At 41.2% G+C, this 17,756-nt stretch overlaps 1 protein-coding gene across 1 annotated transcript in view; it reads left to right on the plus strand.

Annotated features, from left to right (window-relative positions):
* phf2 (PHD finger protein 2) overlaps positions 1-17,756 on the plus strand; it is a 156,040-nt gene that overhangs the window by 96,894 nt on the left and 41,390 nt on the right. The window contains 6 exon segments of the mRNA XM_069939768.1: positions 1,217-1,323; positions 1,431-1,522; positions 2,280-2,369; positions 6,796-7,059; positions 8,277-8,396; positions 15,384-15,502. Of these exon segments, the coding sequence (XP_069795869.1) occupies positions 1,217-1,323; positions 1,431-1,522; positions 2,280-2,369; positions 6,796-7,059; positions 8,277-8,396; positions 15,384-15,502 (792 nt within the window).

The following is a 17,756-nucleotide window of genomic DNA, read 5'->3' on the forward strand; positions in this document are numbered from 1 at the left end:
CGAGTTTGAATCAGTAAATCAGTTGGTTTTAAACTCTACTCGACTCAGCTTTAGGTGTTCCTTCCACTCATGGTGGCCGATCGCCACACCCCAGAATAAAGAAATACATTGTCTAACTCAGTAGGAGAAAACGGTACAAGAGGGTGAACCATTGTGAAAAAATTTAAATATATTTCCCGACAATGATTATTGTCATATTGAAAATGGAAACTGTAATGTAAACTTTTATTCTACTGTGACATTCCCCCATCTGTGTTAGTCCAATGTATTTTCAGTTTTAAATCTCCAATTTTAACCTGCTAATGCAGTCCATAGGAAAAACCTCCATTCCTAAAAACTTGTCCCAAGGACTCCACTGAAACCAAATTTTGATGAACCTAATGTACAACTGAGGTTAAGATGTGTATTTAGCCTGTGAAAATAGGACTAATCATTTTCAACATCTTTATCTCCTCAGTTGACATGTTTTGATACTTAACTGTAAATAATATATCAAGGGGCACAATTATGTGACAAGCTTATGCATGTATCCTACCCAATTACTCAGCTTTACCACTTCACATAAGGTTTGAGATCCCTTCCATGTGACACCATTGCTTGTTTTTTTTAACAATCTTCATAGCTCATTCTAAGTTGTAAGCACGATATTTAAAGTTCAAAATGCTTATTTTAATGTGAAGTCTCAACACAAACGGCTTCTAGAAATGCATTAACTGAGTGAACTCCAGAGCAAATTTACTGGGGATCTCTTTGAACACAGTTCATACAGTAAAACCTCTGTTATCTGGAATTAAAGCAACCGGCAGCCTCAAGCAACCGGCAAAGGAATCACGGAAAATAAATAGGTAAAAAATATGGAAGTTTAAAATTGATGCCGATCATGCAACCAGAAAATTCACTTCTATAGCATCTACTAATCCCCGAGGTGCCAGATACCAGGGGTTTAACTGTATTTTGTTTATGGAGAAGCTCGTTTTCATCAGTTAATGTAAGCATGCCTCAGGAAATTTATTGACCTCTGAAAATAAATGGTTTTTGAAATCAGACATGATGGAAATCCTTCAATAATAAACAGCCAATTGTGGAACAGGATATACTGCAGAACCATATGAATTTTAAAACTATTCAATTTGATTAAAAAGCTTAATTAGAGGAATATTGATTATACAATTTGAGCTGGTTATTCTTGTGACTCGCTAATTTGATTTCATTACAGAGCCTATGAAGTGGAAAAGAGACTGAAAATTGGCAGTCTTGTTAAATTTTCAAACTTTGAAGTTGTCTGTTGGTATGTCGGCAAATATCTGCTTGAGGCGTTCAAAGGTAAAGTGAAAATGGAAACCATCTTTCTCAGCGTGGTGGCATATCTGATTAAGTGCGCTTATCTAATTGTAAACTAATGCCATTATTTGTTTCTTGAATTGCCGTAGGTTTGCACAAATCTGGGAAGCAGCCCCCCTCTTACCTGGTACAAGGAGCAAAAGCTTTGAATGGGGCTTTCAGGTCATGGACTAAGAAACAGGTAACAAGAGTTGCATCTTTCCAAATAATACCAAATAGTCTTTGGTATTATGGTGAGGTCATCTGGTGGCAAAAATGTGGCAAAAAAAAAAAAAGTTTTTCATTCCTACCCGTGGACAAACTTTGGATATGAAGCAGTAAGTAGAAGGTCCTTGAGCTCTTTCTTTTTAATGAATCTTCCTTGTCTGGCTGCCTTTTGATGAGCATGTGGAGGCTTCACAAAAGTTAAGTGAACAATTTTGTAATTGTTTTCACTTAGAGTGGGGGAGAGAGAAGTGGTGTTCTCCAAGATTCACAGCACCTCTTCCAGCCATTGGCAAGTGCACCTTGACCCTCCCTCACCTCAACTTGACTGAAATTGTTGCTGGCCTAAAATTCATTGCATCTATGCAGAATCTCCACCCGAAGGCGATCCATGTCTTCTTTACACCACGTCTGCGCCTCGAAGGGCACATTTGAAATTCTACTGTTTGCTTTTGCAAATTCCTCTCACCCTCTCCTCTTCTTCCAAATGTTTCATGACTGGTATGCAGGCTACTCACTTTTGAAAGTTACTTAGAGAGGTAACCTTGGAGGTTACATTCTCAAATGAGCAAGCAGTAAACCTGCAAAATCTTGGCTCTGTGGACATGACCATTTCACAAATTATAAACAATTATTATTCCATGGCATTCTGGAGCTCCCTGCAGAAGACTTCTTCATTACCTGCTGTGAAATATTTACCTGTTATTGATCTATTGCATCACTTCCTTTTCCAGGTTATAGCTGATCATGAGGATGAAATTCCAGAAACCATTAAAACTGCACAACTTATTAAAGAATTTGCCAAAGAAATACGATTAGCAGAGGTGAGTTTCATCATCTGACTGCAATATTTATCTTTTTTTAAAATAAAGTTTCTGACGATTTTTATTTAATTATCATTAAGACTATTGTTAATCAGTATAAATAATTGGAGACCTTTTAATCAATATAGAACCATAAAACCATAGAATATTACAGCACAGAAACAACCTCCTTCTAGTCTGTTCCAAATCATTTTTGTTTGCCTCATCCCACTGACCTGTACCCATACCTCTCCCATCCATGTATCTGACCAAATTCTTCTTCAATGTTAAAATCGAGCCTGCACTCACCACCACAGCTGGCAGCTCATTCCACACACCCTCCACTCTCTTAAGAAATTCCCTCTCATGTTCCTTTTAAACTTTTCCCCTTTCACCTTTAACCTATGCCCTCTGCTTTGTCTCTCACCTACCCTCATAGGAAAAAGCCAATCTACATTTGCTCTGTCTATCCCCCTCAATTTTAAATATCTCTATGAAATCTCCCCTCAATCTTCTGCACTCCAAGGAATAAAGTCCTGACCTGTTGAACCTTTCCCTGTAACTCAGTTCCTGAAGTCCAGGCGACACCCTAGTAAATCTTCTCTGCACTCTTTCTATCTTATTTATTTCTTTTCTGTTGTTAGGTGACCAAAAACACACTCAATACTCCAAATTTGACTTCACCAATGACTTATACAATTTTGCCATAACATCCCAACTCCTGCACTCAATACTTTAATGATTTATGAAGGCCAATATTCCATAACCTCTCTTTACAACCCTATCCACCTGTGACACCACCTTCTGTATTCCCAGATCCCTCTATTCTACCGCACTCCTCAGTGCCTTACCATTCACTGTGTACGTCCTTTCTTGGTTTATCCTTCCAAAATGCAATACCTCACAATTGTCTGCATTAAATTCCAACCTCCATTTTTTAGCCCATTTTGCCAGCTGGTCCAGATCCCCCTGCAAATGTTGAAAACATTCTTCACTGTCCACAATACCTCCAATCTTAGTGTTTCTGAAAATTTGCTAATCAAATTTGCCACATTATCATCCAGATCATTGATATAGGCAACAAACAACAATGGTCCCAGCACCGATCCCTGAGGCACACCGTTAGTCACAGGCCTCCAATCTGAGAAGCAATCGTCCACCACTACTACTCATGGCTTCTCCCATCCAGCAATTGTCAAATCCAGTTCGTTACTTCACCATGAATACCTAGTGTCTGAATCTTCCTGACTAACCTCCCATGTGGGACCTTGTCAAAGGCCTTACTAAAGTCCATGTAGACAACATCTACAGCCTTTCTTTCATCAACTTTCCTGGTGACTTTCTTGAAAATGCTATCAGATTGGTTAAACATGACCTACCACGCACAAAACCATGTTGACTACCCCTTATCAGTTTCTGGCAATCTAAATAATTGTATATCTGATCTATTAAAATACCTTCCAATAATCTGTCTACTACTGATGTCAGGCTCATCACCCTATAATTTCCAGAGTTATTTTTGGAACCTTTTTTAAGCAATGGGAACATGAGGTACCCACCAATCCTCCGGAACCACATCTGTGGCTAAGGACATTTTAAATATTTTTCCAGAGTTCCTGCAATTTCTACACTAGCACCCCTCAACATCTAAGGGAATGTCTTGTCATGCCCAGAGTTTTATTCACCGTTATTTGTTTTAAGACAGCAAGCACATTCTCTTTAATCTGTATAGGTTCCACGACCTCACTGCTTATTTTCCTTACACCCACGACTCTGCCAGTTTCCTGAGTGAATACTGATGGGGTTAAAAAAAAAGCATTTAAGACCTCCCCCATCTCTTTTGGCTCCATACAAAACCGACCACTCTGATCCTTTTGCTCTTAATATACCTGTGGAAACTCTTAGGATTTTCCTTCACGTTGTCTGTGAAAGCAACCTCATGTCTTCTTTGAGCCTTCCTGATTTCTTTCTTGAGGTTTTTCTTCCATTTTTTTTATACACCTCAAGTACCTCATTTGCTCCATGTTGTCTATACATCTCTCTCTTCTTCCAAACCAGATCCCCAATATCCTCCGAAAATGAAGTTCCCTCATCCTGCCAACCTGGCGTTGAATCCTGACAGGAACATACAAACTCTATACTCTCAAAATTTCACCTTTGAAGGTCCTCCACTTACCTCGCACATCCTTGCCCGAAAACAGCTTACCCCAATCCACGCATTCTAGATTCTTTCTCATTTCCTCAAAATTGGCCTTTCTCCAGTTTCGAATTTCAGCCCCTGGCCAAGATCAATCCTTCTTTGTGATTAACTTGAAACTAATGGCGTTATGATCACTGGACCCAAAATGTTCCCCTTCGCATACTTCTGTCACCTGTCCTGTTCCAGTCGCTAATAGGAGATCTGCTATTGAACTCTCTCTAGTTGGTACCTCTATACATTGATTTAGATAACTTTTCTGAACACATTTAATTAATTCCAAGCCATCCAACACTTTTACAGTATGGGAGTCCCAGTCAATATGTGGAAAGTTGATTCTCCTACTGTCACAACCTTATGTTTCCTGTAGCTGCATATTTGCTCCTCCAATTCTCGTTGACTATTGGGTGGTCTCTAATATAACACCATGAATATGGTCAAACCTTTCCTGTTCCTCAGCTCCACCCATATTGTCTCAGTGGACGAGCCCTCTGGTCTATCCTGCCTGAGCACAGCTGTGATATTTTCCCAGATGAGCAATGCCACTCCTCCCAACCCCCCATCCCACCATTCATTTGTGTGTGAAGCAACAAAAGCACTGAACATTGACCTGCCAGTCCTGCCCCTCCTTGCAACCAAGTTTACTAATGGCTGTAATGTCACAATTCCATGTACCAATCCATGCTCTAAGCTCATCTGCCTTTCCTACAATAGTCCTTGCATTGAAATAGATGAACCTGAGAACATTTCCACCACATTCAATCTGTTGACTCCTAATGGTGCATACAATTTTCACAACATCTTTTCCCTCCTCCACTCCTCTAACTGCTCTGACACTGGTTTTCATCCCTCTGCACATCTAATTTAAACTCCCCAGAGCAGCACTAGCAAATCTTCCTGCAAGGATATTAACTTCCCTTCAGTTTAGATGCAAACTGTCCCATTGGAATCATGTCCCACCTTCTCTGGAAGAGAGCCCAATGATCCAGAAACCTGAAGCCCTCCTTCCAGCATCATGCCTTTAGCCATGTGTTAAGCTGCATTATCCTCCTATTTCTAACCTCTCACTAGCATGTGACATAGGTTGAAATCTGAGATCACAACCCTGGAGGTCCTGTCCTTTAACCTAGCACCTAATTCCCTGAACTCTCTTTGCAGAACCTCTTCACCCTTCCTTCCCACGTCATTGGTCCCTACATGGATCACCATATCTGGCTGCTCACCCTCCCTCCTGAGAATGCCATGAAATCAATCTGAGATATCTTGGACTTGGGCACCAGGGAGGCAACATACCATCTGGGATACTTGATCTCTTCCATAGAACCTCTTATCTGTCCCCCTAAATATGGAATCCCCTATCACTACAGCTCAGCTCTTCTCCTCCCTTCCCTTCTTTGCCACAGGACCAGACTCCATGCCAGAGACCTGATTGGCATGGCTTGTCCCTGGTAAGGCCCCCCCTCCCCGCCCCCAAACAGTATCCAAAATGGTATACTTGTTATTGAGGGAAACGACCACAGGGATGCCCTTTCCCTCTCCTGATTGTCACCCTTCTCCTGCCTCCTTGGTGTGATAGCGTCCCCATAACTCTTGTCTCTCACCCTCTCTGCCTCTTGAATGATCCAGAGTTTATACAACTCCAGCTCCAATTCCTTACCTCTGTTTGTCAGGAACTGCACCTGGATGCAGTTCTTGCAGTTGAAGTCATCAGGGATAATTAACGCCCTCTCCCAAGTTTACTGCTCAAGCCTCTAACCACGATGACTCTTACCAAGCAGGGATAAGGAGACACTTTAAGACAATTACCCCATCAGCGAGCGGCATCAACCAACTCTTTGTCCTGGGCGACGCCATTGCTGTTTCACATGACTTTATTCAAACAACTATTATGAGCAAAGGTCGACCAAGGCGCTCCACTCACTGAATATTTGCTCCCATCTTCACCAAAGATTTACGTGTTACTTCAGAGAACATTTACTTTTACAATTTTAAACTTAAGGTTTTTTTTAAACCTATTTTATTCTTATTTATTTTAATTTTTTTTGCTGGTTGATCGAGACTGCTGGTTGCTTGCATTCCAGATACACGGGGTTAAAAATAACGGTATGAAATTCATGATTGAAACACAGCAAAAAAGCTTGTTGCCAGATGTTCAATAATGAAAGATTTAAAAATGTTTTGGAGCACAGTAATTATCTCTCCTGTTGAATTACAGGGCTGTTATATTCTCTCATCTTCATCCCTTCACAGAATGCACTTAAAACAAATGACAGTGAAATAAATGATACCTGTACAGGCAAAAGCCCCACTGTACCCGTCCAAACGTCAGCACAGACAGGTACAGCATCATTTGAAAAACCAGAGAGGAAAAAAGCTGCACAAGCCAAAGAAGGAGGAAAGAAAAAAGGAAAGAAAAAGAAAGAAAGTAGCACAGTCGTTCCAAACCTTGACATTCTCGAGGCACATACGAAGGAGGCTTTGATTAAAACTGAAGTGCCAAAGAAAGGGGGAAAGGTGGGTTTTTTTTTACTAGATTATGCCTTTATATCTTACTCATTTAATGTGATAATATTTGCAACTAAAAATAAATGAGTTAATGTAAATCCCCTTAGCTGTTGTGTCAGCAAAAATAAACGCTGCAGGTTTATGTGCTTCAGGTTAGAGAAATATTTGCTTTATCATCTCTGCCATGCAGGGTATTAGCTTTGAGGGGGATATCATTCAAGAAATGTGTTTCCCAGTGTCGGTCGGCGATCCACTTGAGTCAGTCACACAGAAAGTAAGAAATGGTCAAGGAGATCCAACTGCGCTGAGTGCCTTGAGAATTTTCTGTTGGAATGTCGAGCACCCATCCTGTTTTTCTCTCTGTCCTCTCTTTTGCCATGATATCCTTTAAAGAGTAGCATCCCACAGGTGTGATTGAGTAGTATGAAAATAACCTAACCCTGCTCTCTGTGCCTTGCCATTCCTCTGGTAAGTGCTGATGGGCTTTTTTCTCCACCCTGTCCCCACCCACCCACTATTGATTGAACGCCTGTATGTTTCCTTATCTATTTCACCTCTCCTGTATCATTAACTGTTTGGACCCAAAGATTCATTTTGTTTTCATATTTACTCTCAGCAAATTATTTCCCCCTGGCTGCCGGGCACTTTGTTTCCTCTCCTTGGTTTGGAAAACTATGTCCTCTATTAATTATTGCCTGCGGGTAGAAACTCCCATTTGTCAGTGTTATTGGCCTAATCATTGATTAGCACCTCCAAAGTGGCTTCAAGTGCTGCTTAATTGCCCTTTTTTGTGGGTAACCAGCTATGCTGGTGGAAGGTTGCAGAGATCTCAGTCCTGACGCAGAATCTTGATATGAAATGTCAACTATCACTTTGCTGTTTGACCCATTGAGATCTTCCACCAGCTTGTATGCTTTTGGAACTGATTGTAAGATTTTTTTGAGGAAGAGAATCTTTGAATGTTTTGATGAAAAGGTAGAAAGATGCCATATCCAAGATTACAATGGATGAATGTTGAATTGAGGAGACCGCCAGAATATGAAGAGTTTAAGGAGCCAAGAGGCTAATAATTTGTATGTTTGTTATTCTGTGCCTGTTTAACACATGAGTGAGAGCAAATTTCTATTCCCAGCCTCGTGCAGAACCACTAACTGCAGAATAGTGTGTTAATATTCCTCTTATGTAACATTTTATGGCACTTAAAAATCTCTTTCTTTATTTCTTAGGCTTCAAAGAACGTGTTGAGTGTGGCTGACCAGGAATGTGCAAATAATCAAAATGATGTAATGAAGTTTAGAATGCATGAGCAGAACAAAAGCAAAGTTGAGGTGAAATGGAAATACAAGGTAGGTTGGTTCTGCAAAAATGGAAATGTATACAGGTTGTTTTATTATATTTTGTAATGAGTTATAATCATGTTGGTTGGCAAATATTTTGGGCTGAAAAGTGATTTTCACATAAATATGTTAAAATGGTGCCATTTACTGTGGAGTCTTCTGTGCATGCACCTTGTGGAAGACAAGTTTAACTTTTGTGGGTCTTTCACATTACTGTATATGTTAAACCCAAGTTCATGAGTGAACTGCAAGCAATCCTGCATGAAACGGTGTGTAGTTCTCACCTCGATCACTACATTGTGCAGAGTGAACTTCTATGTGGGGTAGAGAAGTATCCATGGGAGCAAGCCCCATCCTACTGTCACGGTGGATGAGAACAGTTGGGGCAGAGATGGACACTAGATAATGGAGAATTAGAGTGCTTGATTCTCCTCCTCCACACTCAGTTCAAAATTTGTAAAAAGCTTCCTTGATTTTAAGAAAAAACCCTCAAAGATCTGGCCCTTCATCACATCTTAGCTGTAACTTTTTTTTGCAACATTTGTCCAACAATATTACAGATGACATCCATGGGTGACTTGCTTTCTTCTGTTAGGACCTGCTTTTCGACTGATAAAACTTTATGGTATCATATACACAAGGTCCAATTCAACAAAGGTGCCATCAGACCAAGGACATCAGTCGTTGTGCAGTGGCAGAGCTGTTGACTTGGACTTGGGTACAGATAGACCCCGACTTACTATGTTCCGACTTACAGTATTTCGAAGTTACAATGATCAGATTCAATTTTGAATAAAGGTAGGGGGGGGGGGTGTCTACCTCTATCAAAGTGGTTGCTTTCCTTTCTCTAAAGGAAATGCTTCCGTCCCATCAATGTATGCAGATCGTTTCCCACCGCCCCACTCCCCCCAAAGTCATCATTTTGGTGTTCCTCTTGTCGTGACATCAAGGAAACGTGCTTTGTTGGGCCCAACGGCCTTTATTTTTAAAAAAAGGTGATTTGGAACACATGCGCAGATTGCTATCACTGGGGAGGGGAAGAGAGAGATTGATGAGGGCGAGAGAGTGATGGCAATCTGCGCATGCATTCCAAATCACAGCATAGGTTACAAGATGGCAGCTCCTAATTACCCAACGTCACCTTGGGCTCCCGGCAGCACCGGGGGTGGCAGCCTCTCGGGCAGTAGCGGGGACATCGGCCTCTCGGGCAGCAGCAGGAATGTTAGCATCCTGGCTGAGACAGGGCAGATAACTACCTGTACAGGTGGACCCCAACAGGATCATTTCTACTTACAATGGGAGTCCTGGAACCGAACCCTGTCGGAAGTCGGTGTCTACCTGTATATGATGTGATGAAGGACCAGATGAATTATTTTTTTTTTGTTGACAAGCTAGTGTTGTGGACATGAATAAATACAAACAAAGGAATCAATGAGTCCTGTAACTTGCCGATCATAATCACTATTCACAATTAAATTATGCTGTATTTAAAAAATATGTGTGAGATGTTTTGATTTCCTTATGTTGATCATGCACTTTAATTTGTGCAGTATGTTTAGTGATGCTATTAATATTCTGGACCAGTCACTTAAATCCTGCAAGTAGGTCAGAGGAAAGATGTTCCTTTCCACTGACAACACATGAGCTAAGAGTGTGCTGGAATATTATCCATGTGGCAAGACAATCGAGAACAATACAGAACTGCCAACTGAACAAAACATGCTGGAGGAACTCAGTGGGTCCAAACAACATCAGCGGCAGAAAAAAGAATGGTTGACACTTTGATCTCTAAAAATTCGGCCATGCTTTTGCGTCAACTGATGCCACTTGATTCATTGAGTTCCTCCAGCAAATTGTGTGGGGCTTCAGATTCCAGCAACTGCGTGCTGTTTGATTGGCACCTTATTCGCTTGCGGAAAAAGACACTCTCTCCACTGCCGGCATTCTATATAGGAGTGCTGTGTCGAATTCACTCGAGCAACTCTGCAACGTTTCTCAAATGTAGCTCAAGAAAGGTCAAACAGCAGATGTATGGGAATGTAATGACATTTATGGTAAAGATAGCACAATGTTTAGTGGCTTCTTCATCAAAGGAAATAAATTGATTAAATAAGCCTGGAATTAAAATCGGTGCATGGCCAATTGCTTCCAGAATTATGTACTCCTTGTTTATTGAGAGCCAATAACAAACGTCAGAGATCATGAACTTTTGATCCAATTTGTATTGATAAGTAATTAATAGTGCATTTTAATGATGTAATTGCATGCACAGAGAAATAACTTCTGCGATGTATTTGGGTTTTGGTGCCAAACCTTTTTTTTCTTTGCACAAGAAACACTTCCAAAAAAAAGTGCATATTAATCTGATTTCCAGTCAAAATTCCTTTGTCTGAAGCGGCCAAATCCTAATGCTCTTAAGGATTTGATTCTGTGGGAGAGTATTTACTTGCGGATTGCAACAATTCCAGGAGAGGGTTCACTGTCTGTAATCTTCTCAAGGTCACTAAGTGAGCTGGTGATTTTAATACTAAGATGTTGTTTCTTGATGAAAATTTATTCAAGTTGTCAAATTCTCATGGTTTGTGTGTTATTTACATTATATTTTAGTTATGAAGAGAAAAATAAATGACAAAAAGGGCTCTTTTTATTTTGAAAAAGGGCTCTTTTTGATAGATTTTCAATTAATTTTGCTTGATTAGTAAAACGAGCACAGCAAACTAGAAAACTCCGCAGAGCTTTTTTCTCTTATACTCTCCCAACTGTAACGTCTGACGTGTTGGCTTATGCTCTCCACCCCCCTCCCCCCCACCACCATTTTCTTCAAGCGCTTGCCTGCTTTTTTCTCATCGCTGGATGAAGGGTTCAGGCCCGACACGTCGGTTAACCTTGAACTTCCTATCGATGTCACGTGACCTGCTGAGTTTCTCCAGCATGTTTGTCCATTGCACCCGACCCCAGCATCTTGCAAACTTTCCTGTTTAACTCCAAAGAGATTCACTACACCAAGGTTTCACCTGATTAGTGATCAGGATTTCTACCTATGTCAGATACACATACCAGCTTACGTTGGTAGAATATTCTATCATCGACGTTTAATAAGGCTCGTTCCATTTTGAAACCACCCCTGCATTTTTTCTGAGATTAGATCACTTACGTGGACCAAACTTGCTTTGTGGACAACACAATGGCAGCACCACATGCCAGGAAATAAAAGTGGAAGAACAGACATTTTCTTTACTTCATGACTGATTCAGCCATAGACTAATTGAGTGGGTTTGTTATAATTAAACATGGTGGTTTAATTCTTTATTCCAGTGTTGTGCATCAGCCAGACGGTTAATCAGCAAACTAATTGGACTTTGGTTGTCCTGTTCTGTGTGTAGTAGTTGATAAGTTTTGATAAGGATGATTGGCATCAGGTTTAAGAAAAGGTTGGATGTGTACAAGGAGGTGAGGGGGTTGGAGGGTTATTGGCAGAGAGCGGGAGGTTTGAGCTCGTGGAGCTGTTCTAGTGAACCTGTGCGGACTCGAAAGGCCAACATGGCCTGTTTCCGCTCCGTAAATGGTTATATGGTTATGGTTAATGATGATTACTGACATCCTTTGGTTTGTAAATGCCCTGACTTTGGGGGGGAGGGGGTGGATGCGGTTACCATGGTTTCCATCACTGGTTGGCCAAGTGCTCCCTTGTTGCAGGGAGTGAGGCAGGGTTTTTAAAATTAATGACTCTTCGGCATGGGGAGTGCGGGAGCTGGGGATTTGCTCTTTGCGTCCAAGAGAGAAATTTCCTTTGGACATAAAACACAGGAAGAATAGCTCTTATTTTATTTTTAAAACAAATAATCAGCGCATAGTTGAACTTTATGGACCCATTAAATTTCATGTTTTCTCTTTTAGTTGTCCAAATACAAAGGTTCAGAATGTATTGTGAATAGTTTGGCCTGATTAAAGGAATTGTTGCATGCAAAGGTATCAACTCCGCAAAAATCTCAGCCTGCTGCCAGCATTGTTGCGTTCAGCATGAATGTTTAGGTAAAGTCAGTGACCTTAAAAAGTGAAATGTATATCCATGGAACCATAGAATGCTACAGCACAGAGAACAGGTTATTCAGCCCTTCCAGTCTGTGCCAACCACTATTTCACTTGTCCCACTGACCTGCTTCAACTCCAGACCTCTTTAATATTGGTTGATCAATATTAACCATAACTTCTGAGCGCACTGTATTGTCAAATTTAGAACAGCCGTCCAAATTGCAGTCTGGCACTTGATAATGACCTATTTTCCTTTAATTTTTGGTAAGCCATCCAAAGAAGAGATGAAATGTTGGCTAATTTCAAGGACCTTGCTGTATATCTCCACATGTCAGTAGACAAAGTGATGCAGAATAAAATATTAAAGGTATATAAATAGAAGATTCAGGTTTATCTCTTTTATGAGCTCATCAGGTTAGCATTAAATGAAAAAAAAATACAGATGATATAAATCTGAAACAAAAGTGAAAATTCCCAGAAGCATTTGACAGTTCTCTGGGGAAAGATGGTGAAAGATCACCCCACCTTGGGGGAGACCCCAGGAACAAGAAGAGCTCCATGTTTGTGTGTGGCATTTGAAGTGCCATGAGTACCATTTGTTACTATAAAAATCTTTGGAGGAAAATAAAAACCTCTAAGTGCCTGTGCCCAAGGTGATTTCTCTGTTTCCTGGTTCATTGAGCTGGGTGCTGGAGTATGATTCCAATAACGTTTTTGGCATTGGGGTCTTCTAGATTCAAGTTTCTTTTATTGCCATAATAATAGTGCAGAATATTTAATATCGTACAAAATTGTCTTCTGTTTGCCATAAGGCAGACAAAAACTCATCATTAATGTGCTTGGTGGCCCTTACAGAGAAAGAAAAGTGAAAGAGAATCCCTTCAGAGTCTCTGAGTGTCTGTGAATTCACCTCCAGCGTTCCTGCAGCTGCGGGTTCCAGTTTGATCCATCAGCAACCCAAGCTCCAGATCCAAACCTCCGACATGATCAGGGAAGCCTACAGCGCCTTCAGGAGCCCTTCTTGTCCTCGGCACACTCTTCAGTCTCGGATCCAATACCTAGTTCCCATGAGCCAGTCTCCAGCAGCCCACTGCCCATGCAGGCCCACAGCCTGTGTGGGTCCCTCAGCCCCGCTGAGCCCCCCCCCCCCACCCCGGCTTGCTGCCATAGTCGCCTTCCCTCAAGGGTTGTCTCCTCTGCTTCTTTTCAACAGGGGGCGCTCTTCCTGTTTCGGGTGTTGTGCGCCAGCCTGCTGCTCCCTGATGTTGGCAACCCCTCATGGCGTTGCAGGGCACAAGCACTGTCATTTTGGGTACAGACCTGCGCGGCTGCATGATTTTCCTTATAAACCTGTACGAACAGCGTTACACCAGTTCCAGCAGTGTCGCCATTTTTTCTCACTTCCTCATCTTCAGGCTTCTTTGCCAAATAGTTTCCCTGAAGCCCATCTCTTGGAGTTCCTGATTATCCTTGAGGCCCATTTAATATTCACAAAAAAACACAATAAAAGGCTTCCATGATGCCAAGCTTTTATGATACAACTCCAGCCTTCTTCCTTCAGCTCTGTGTAGTGATGAGCCCCCTTCCAACTCCATCCTCCATGGATTTTACCCTTTTAAATAACACCGATGAATGATCAATCTCTGACATAAAAACTTGTTTTGCTGTGTGGCCTGGCACAATTCCAATGCCATCTTACAAGTTTGCTGACGACAGATGTCGGCAGAATCACACACGGCGATGAGGAAGCAAACAGGAGGGAGGTAGATCAGCTCATTGAATGGCGTAACAACAACAACCTTGCGCTCAACATCAGCAAAACCAAGGAGATGCTTGTGGAATTCAGGAGGAAGTCAGGGGAACACGACCTCGATGAGGACTCAGTAGCGGAGAGGGTCAAGAAATTCAAATTCCCAGTTGTCAACATCTCCAAGGATCTGTCCTGCAGCCTCCACGTTGATGCAATTACAAAGTGAGGTGTCTGAGGAAATTCATTACATCATCGAAGACTCTCATAAACTTCTACGGGTGTAACGTTGAGAACATTCTGGTGACAAATTTCAGGACAGGAATAAATTCCTGAGGGTTGTTAACTCGACCTGCGACATTACAGGCATCAGAATTCACTCCATCGAGGACATCGACATGAGGTTGTGTCTTAAAAAAACAGCATCTATCCTCACCACCCAGGCCATGCTCTCTTCACACTGCTACCATCAGGAAAATGGTACAGGAGCCCAAAAATGAGCACTTAATGGCACAAGGACAGCTTCTTCCCCGCTGCCATCAGATTCCTGAATAATCAATGAGCTAAAGACACTGCCTTACTTTTCATGCGCTAGTACTTTGATTTTTATAGTAGTATTGTAAGATGGTTATAATATGAATGTTTGCTCTATGATGCAAAACACTGAATTTCATGACTTGTTCAAGACAACACATTCTGATTCTGGTAAGTAATGTCGGCAGCGTATCCATGAATCAACTTCTGTGTGGATCTGTCTATTAGGGACTCGCGTGGCCTGACATCATCTCTTGGTATGCAGATGTGCCACGTGCACCACAATGCTTGATTGAAAGTCTCATTACGCAGTGAGGAGACTATGGATTTAAATGATCACATGATGCACTGATTTTATTCTCTAAATTAATTGCATAATGCTGAAACACATGCAATTTGAGATTAAATTTGTAGGCTAACATCTCAATTTATGGAACACTTTCTCTGGAATGTTCTGAAATACCAATCTGGAACTATGAAACTAAATTCTAGGGCATAGTCCAGTAGTATGAAAATATTACATGCTTGGTTGTATTTAAATATTTGCGTATGTTTGGAAAATAATACAGCAGCAATTAGAAAGCTAGATTAAATAATGCAACTCGTACCGAGTTCATCCGTCAGAGAACCTGATGACTGTTCAGAAATGAAAAACTCACAGCTCCACTTTCTTTACTTCCTAGAACAGTAAACCAGATTCTCTGTTAAAAATGGAAGAAACAAAATCGGAAAAATCATTTTTGACAGGAAGCAAAGATAACAACAAGCTGAAGTTGGTCTTCACTAATAAAAAATTGCTCAGGTTGGTGCTTAAAGTAACAAATTACAAATATTCCCATTTTTATCTGATTTATGGAAGGATTTTGAAGCTTTATTGAAGAACGACAATATTATTAGTAAAACAAACAAATGTAACATATGGACACAAGATTGATGTTTTTGTAGTTTGTAAATGCTCCCATGCCAATAAGAGGGGCACATTTTAAATCTAAACCTTGAAATTTCATGATGGAATTAATGCTATGCTTGAAGCTGGGTCATGTAACACTGGGTGCAATGCAGTTGAAAATTAATCAATAATTAGTTCTTTTTGCAAAGTGGCATAAGGAAAATGCAAACCTGACAAATCCAAGACCCAAGATGCCAGCTATGTTTCCAGATTTGACCATGACTCCAGGAGAAGTTTGACTGGGCACATCCAGTGTGAGCTGCTCTGGTGACATCGACACAATTTCCACCAGATAAATTTTTGTCTATCAGAATGACATGCACATGGTAAAGATTGTTATTCATTTTGTAATGCTGAGAGGAAATGGAGACCGTGCTCTTGTGAGGGGACTTCCAGGTCTAGCCTGGGATACTTGCACTTTGCTTCGGCACTCAGCAACATTTCTCTTCCTCCCACACACACAGTGATAATCCAAACGACTGGCCCCCTGATCTGAACCCCTCCAATCTTCACTGCTGTTGTACCTCTCAGTCACTTCTTCAGCTTAGCATCTCCATGCTTGCTTTGCTTTGTTCTCCCTGACCTCCCTAATCCCAATGCCATCCCTCTTTTCCCCCATCCCAAGTACTGAGATCCCAGCCTCATCACACATGCTGATCTTATTCCATTACTCCCCACCAAACAAGCACTGGCCTGGGCCCTTCTGTCACCACCACCAATACTACATTAAACGAAAGAACTTCCAAATTTCCAAAGCATGCTTAAAATTTGTATCTGATCAAAGACCCTCCCACCTCTCTGTCACGGTCACTGGTTAATTGAGCCTGCGGGTGATCTCTTGAGTCCAGTTTTGGGAGAGAAGGATCCAGTGCCACATTATCAACTGTGAAAATATGAAGGCCTGCGGCCACATTAATTTAAGTGGCAGTATTGCAGCAAACTCTTGAGAGCCGCACTTTTCCAGTTGATTTCACCTCAAGCCTTGACATCCTTAGCAGGAGTTCGAAAGTTTTTTTTAAATGATCTGGAGCAACTGGGGAAAATGGAGGTAGTTCTTAAAACTGAGAAAGGTGATCAAAATCTTGACAGGGTAAAAAGTTTCCAGTGGCAGAGAGGCTGGTAATCCAGAGGTGAAAGCAAATGAGTCTTGATAAAGGGTCCTGACACAAAAACGCTGACTGATCATTTCTTCCCGTTGATAACTTGCTCAAAATTCCAGCATCTGGCAGAGTTTGTGTACCTCCTTTCTGTAGCAGAAATTTGTTTGTTAAAATTATGAACTAATTCTGTCATTAAAGAGCTTGCAAAGTCAACCTTAGCACTGATTGATAATGGAGAATTCTATATTCCAACCACCAATTTTTAAAACTTGCTGTAGGAGAAGGGGAATGATAGATCACTGGGTTGATTGCTGGATGGGTAGGTTTGTCACGGGGAGAAATTAAGAGGCATTTTGACAAATTTGGCAACAGGCAAAATTGGGGGATGTAGACCATGTGCAGTTTAAATTGGCACCATTGTCATCACAGAGGATATGGGTCAAAGGGCATGTTCTGTACTATTGATCCATTCATCTGCAGCAGAAATTCTCTAATTATGTTCCTTCTCTAGCTCAACAACTCTTCATACTTTCACATTCCTTTCATCATTCCCGTAAGGCAGCGGTTCCCAACCTTTTACTTTCCACTCACGTCCCACTTTAAGTAATCCCTATGCCATCAGTGTTCTGTGATTAGTAAGGGATTGCTTAAGGTGGGATGTGAGTCGGAAGGGAAGGTTGAGAATCACTGCTCTAGACCCAATTATTACTGAAATATTTTGGTTGAGAGAAATTGTCGTTGGCCCATTTCCTTTGGAGTTATGAAACAGTGCACATAACGAGTCAATGAGGTACGATTAAAAGAGTGGTTTTCAAACTTTTTCTTTCCACCCATGTACCACCTTAAGCAATCCCTTATTAATTACAGAATACTTATGGCATAGGGAATACTTGTGAGTGGGAAGTAAAAGGTTGGCAAGCACTGGGTTAATGGGATCCATTAAACTTTTCATATGGGAGGTGATCTCTGCTGTAAATTTTGTAGAAGTATAGGGGTGTTCCCTCAAT

The sequence above is a fragment of the Narcine bancroftii genome, chromosome 5, assembly GCF_036971445.1.
Source record: "Narcine bancroftii isolate sNarBan1 chromosome 5, sNarBan1.hap1, whole genome shotgun sequence".
Taxonomy (NCBI): Eukaryota; Metazoa; Chordata; class Chondrichthyes; order Torpediniformes; family Narcinidae; genus Narcine; species Narcine bancroftii.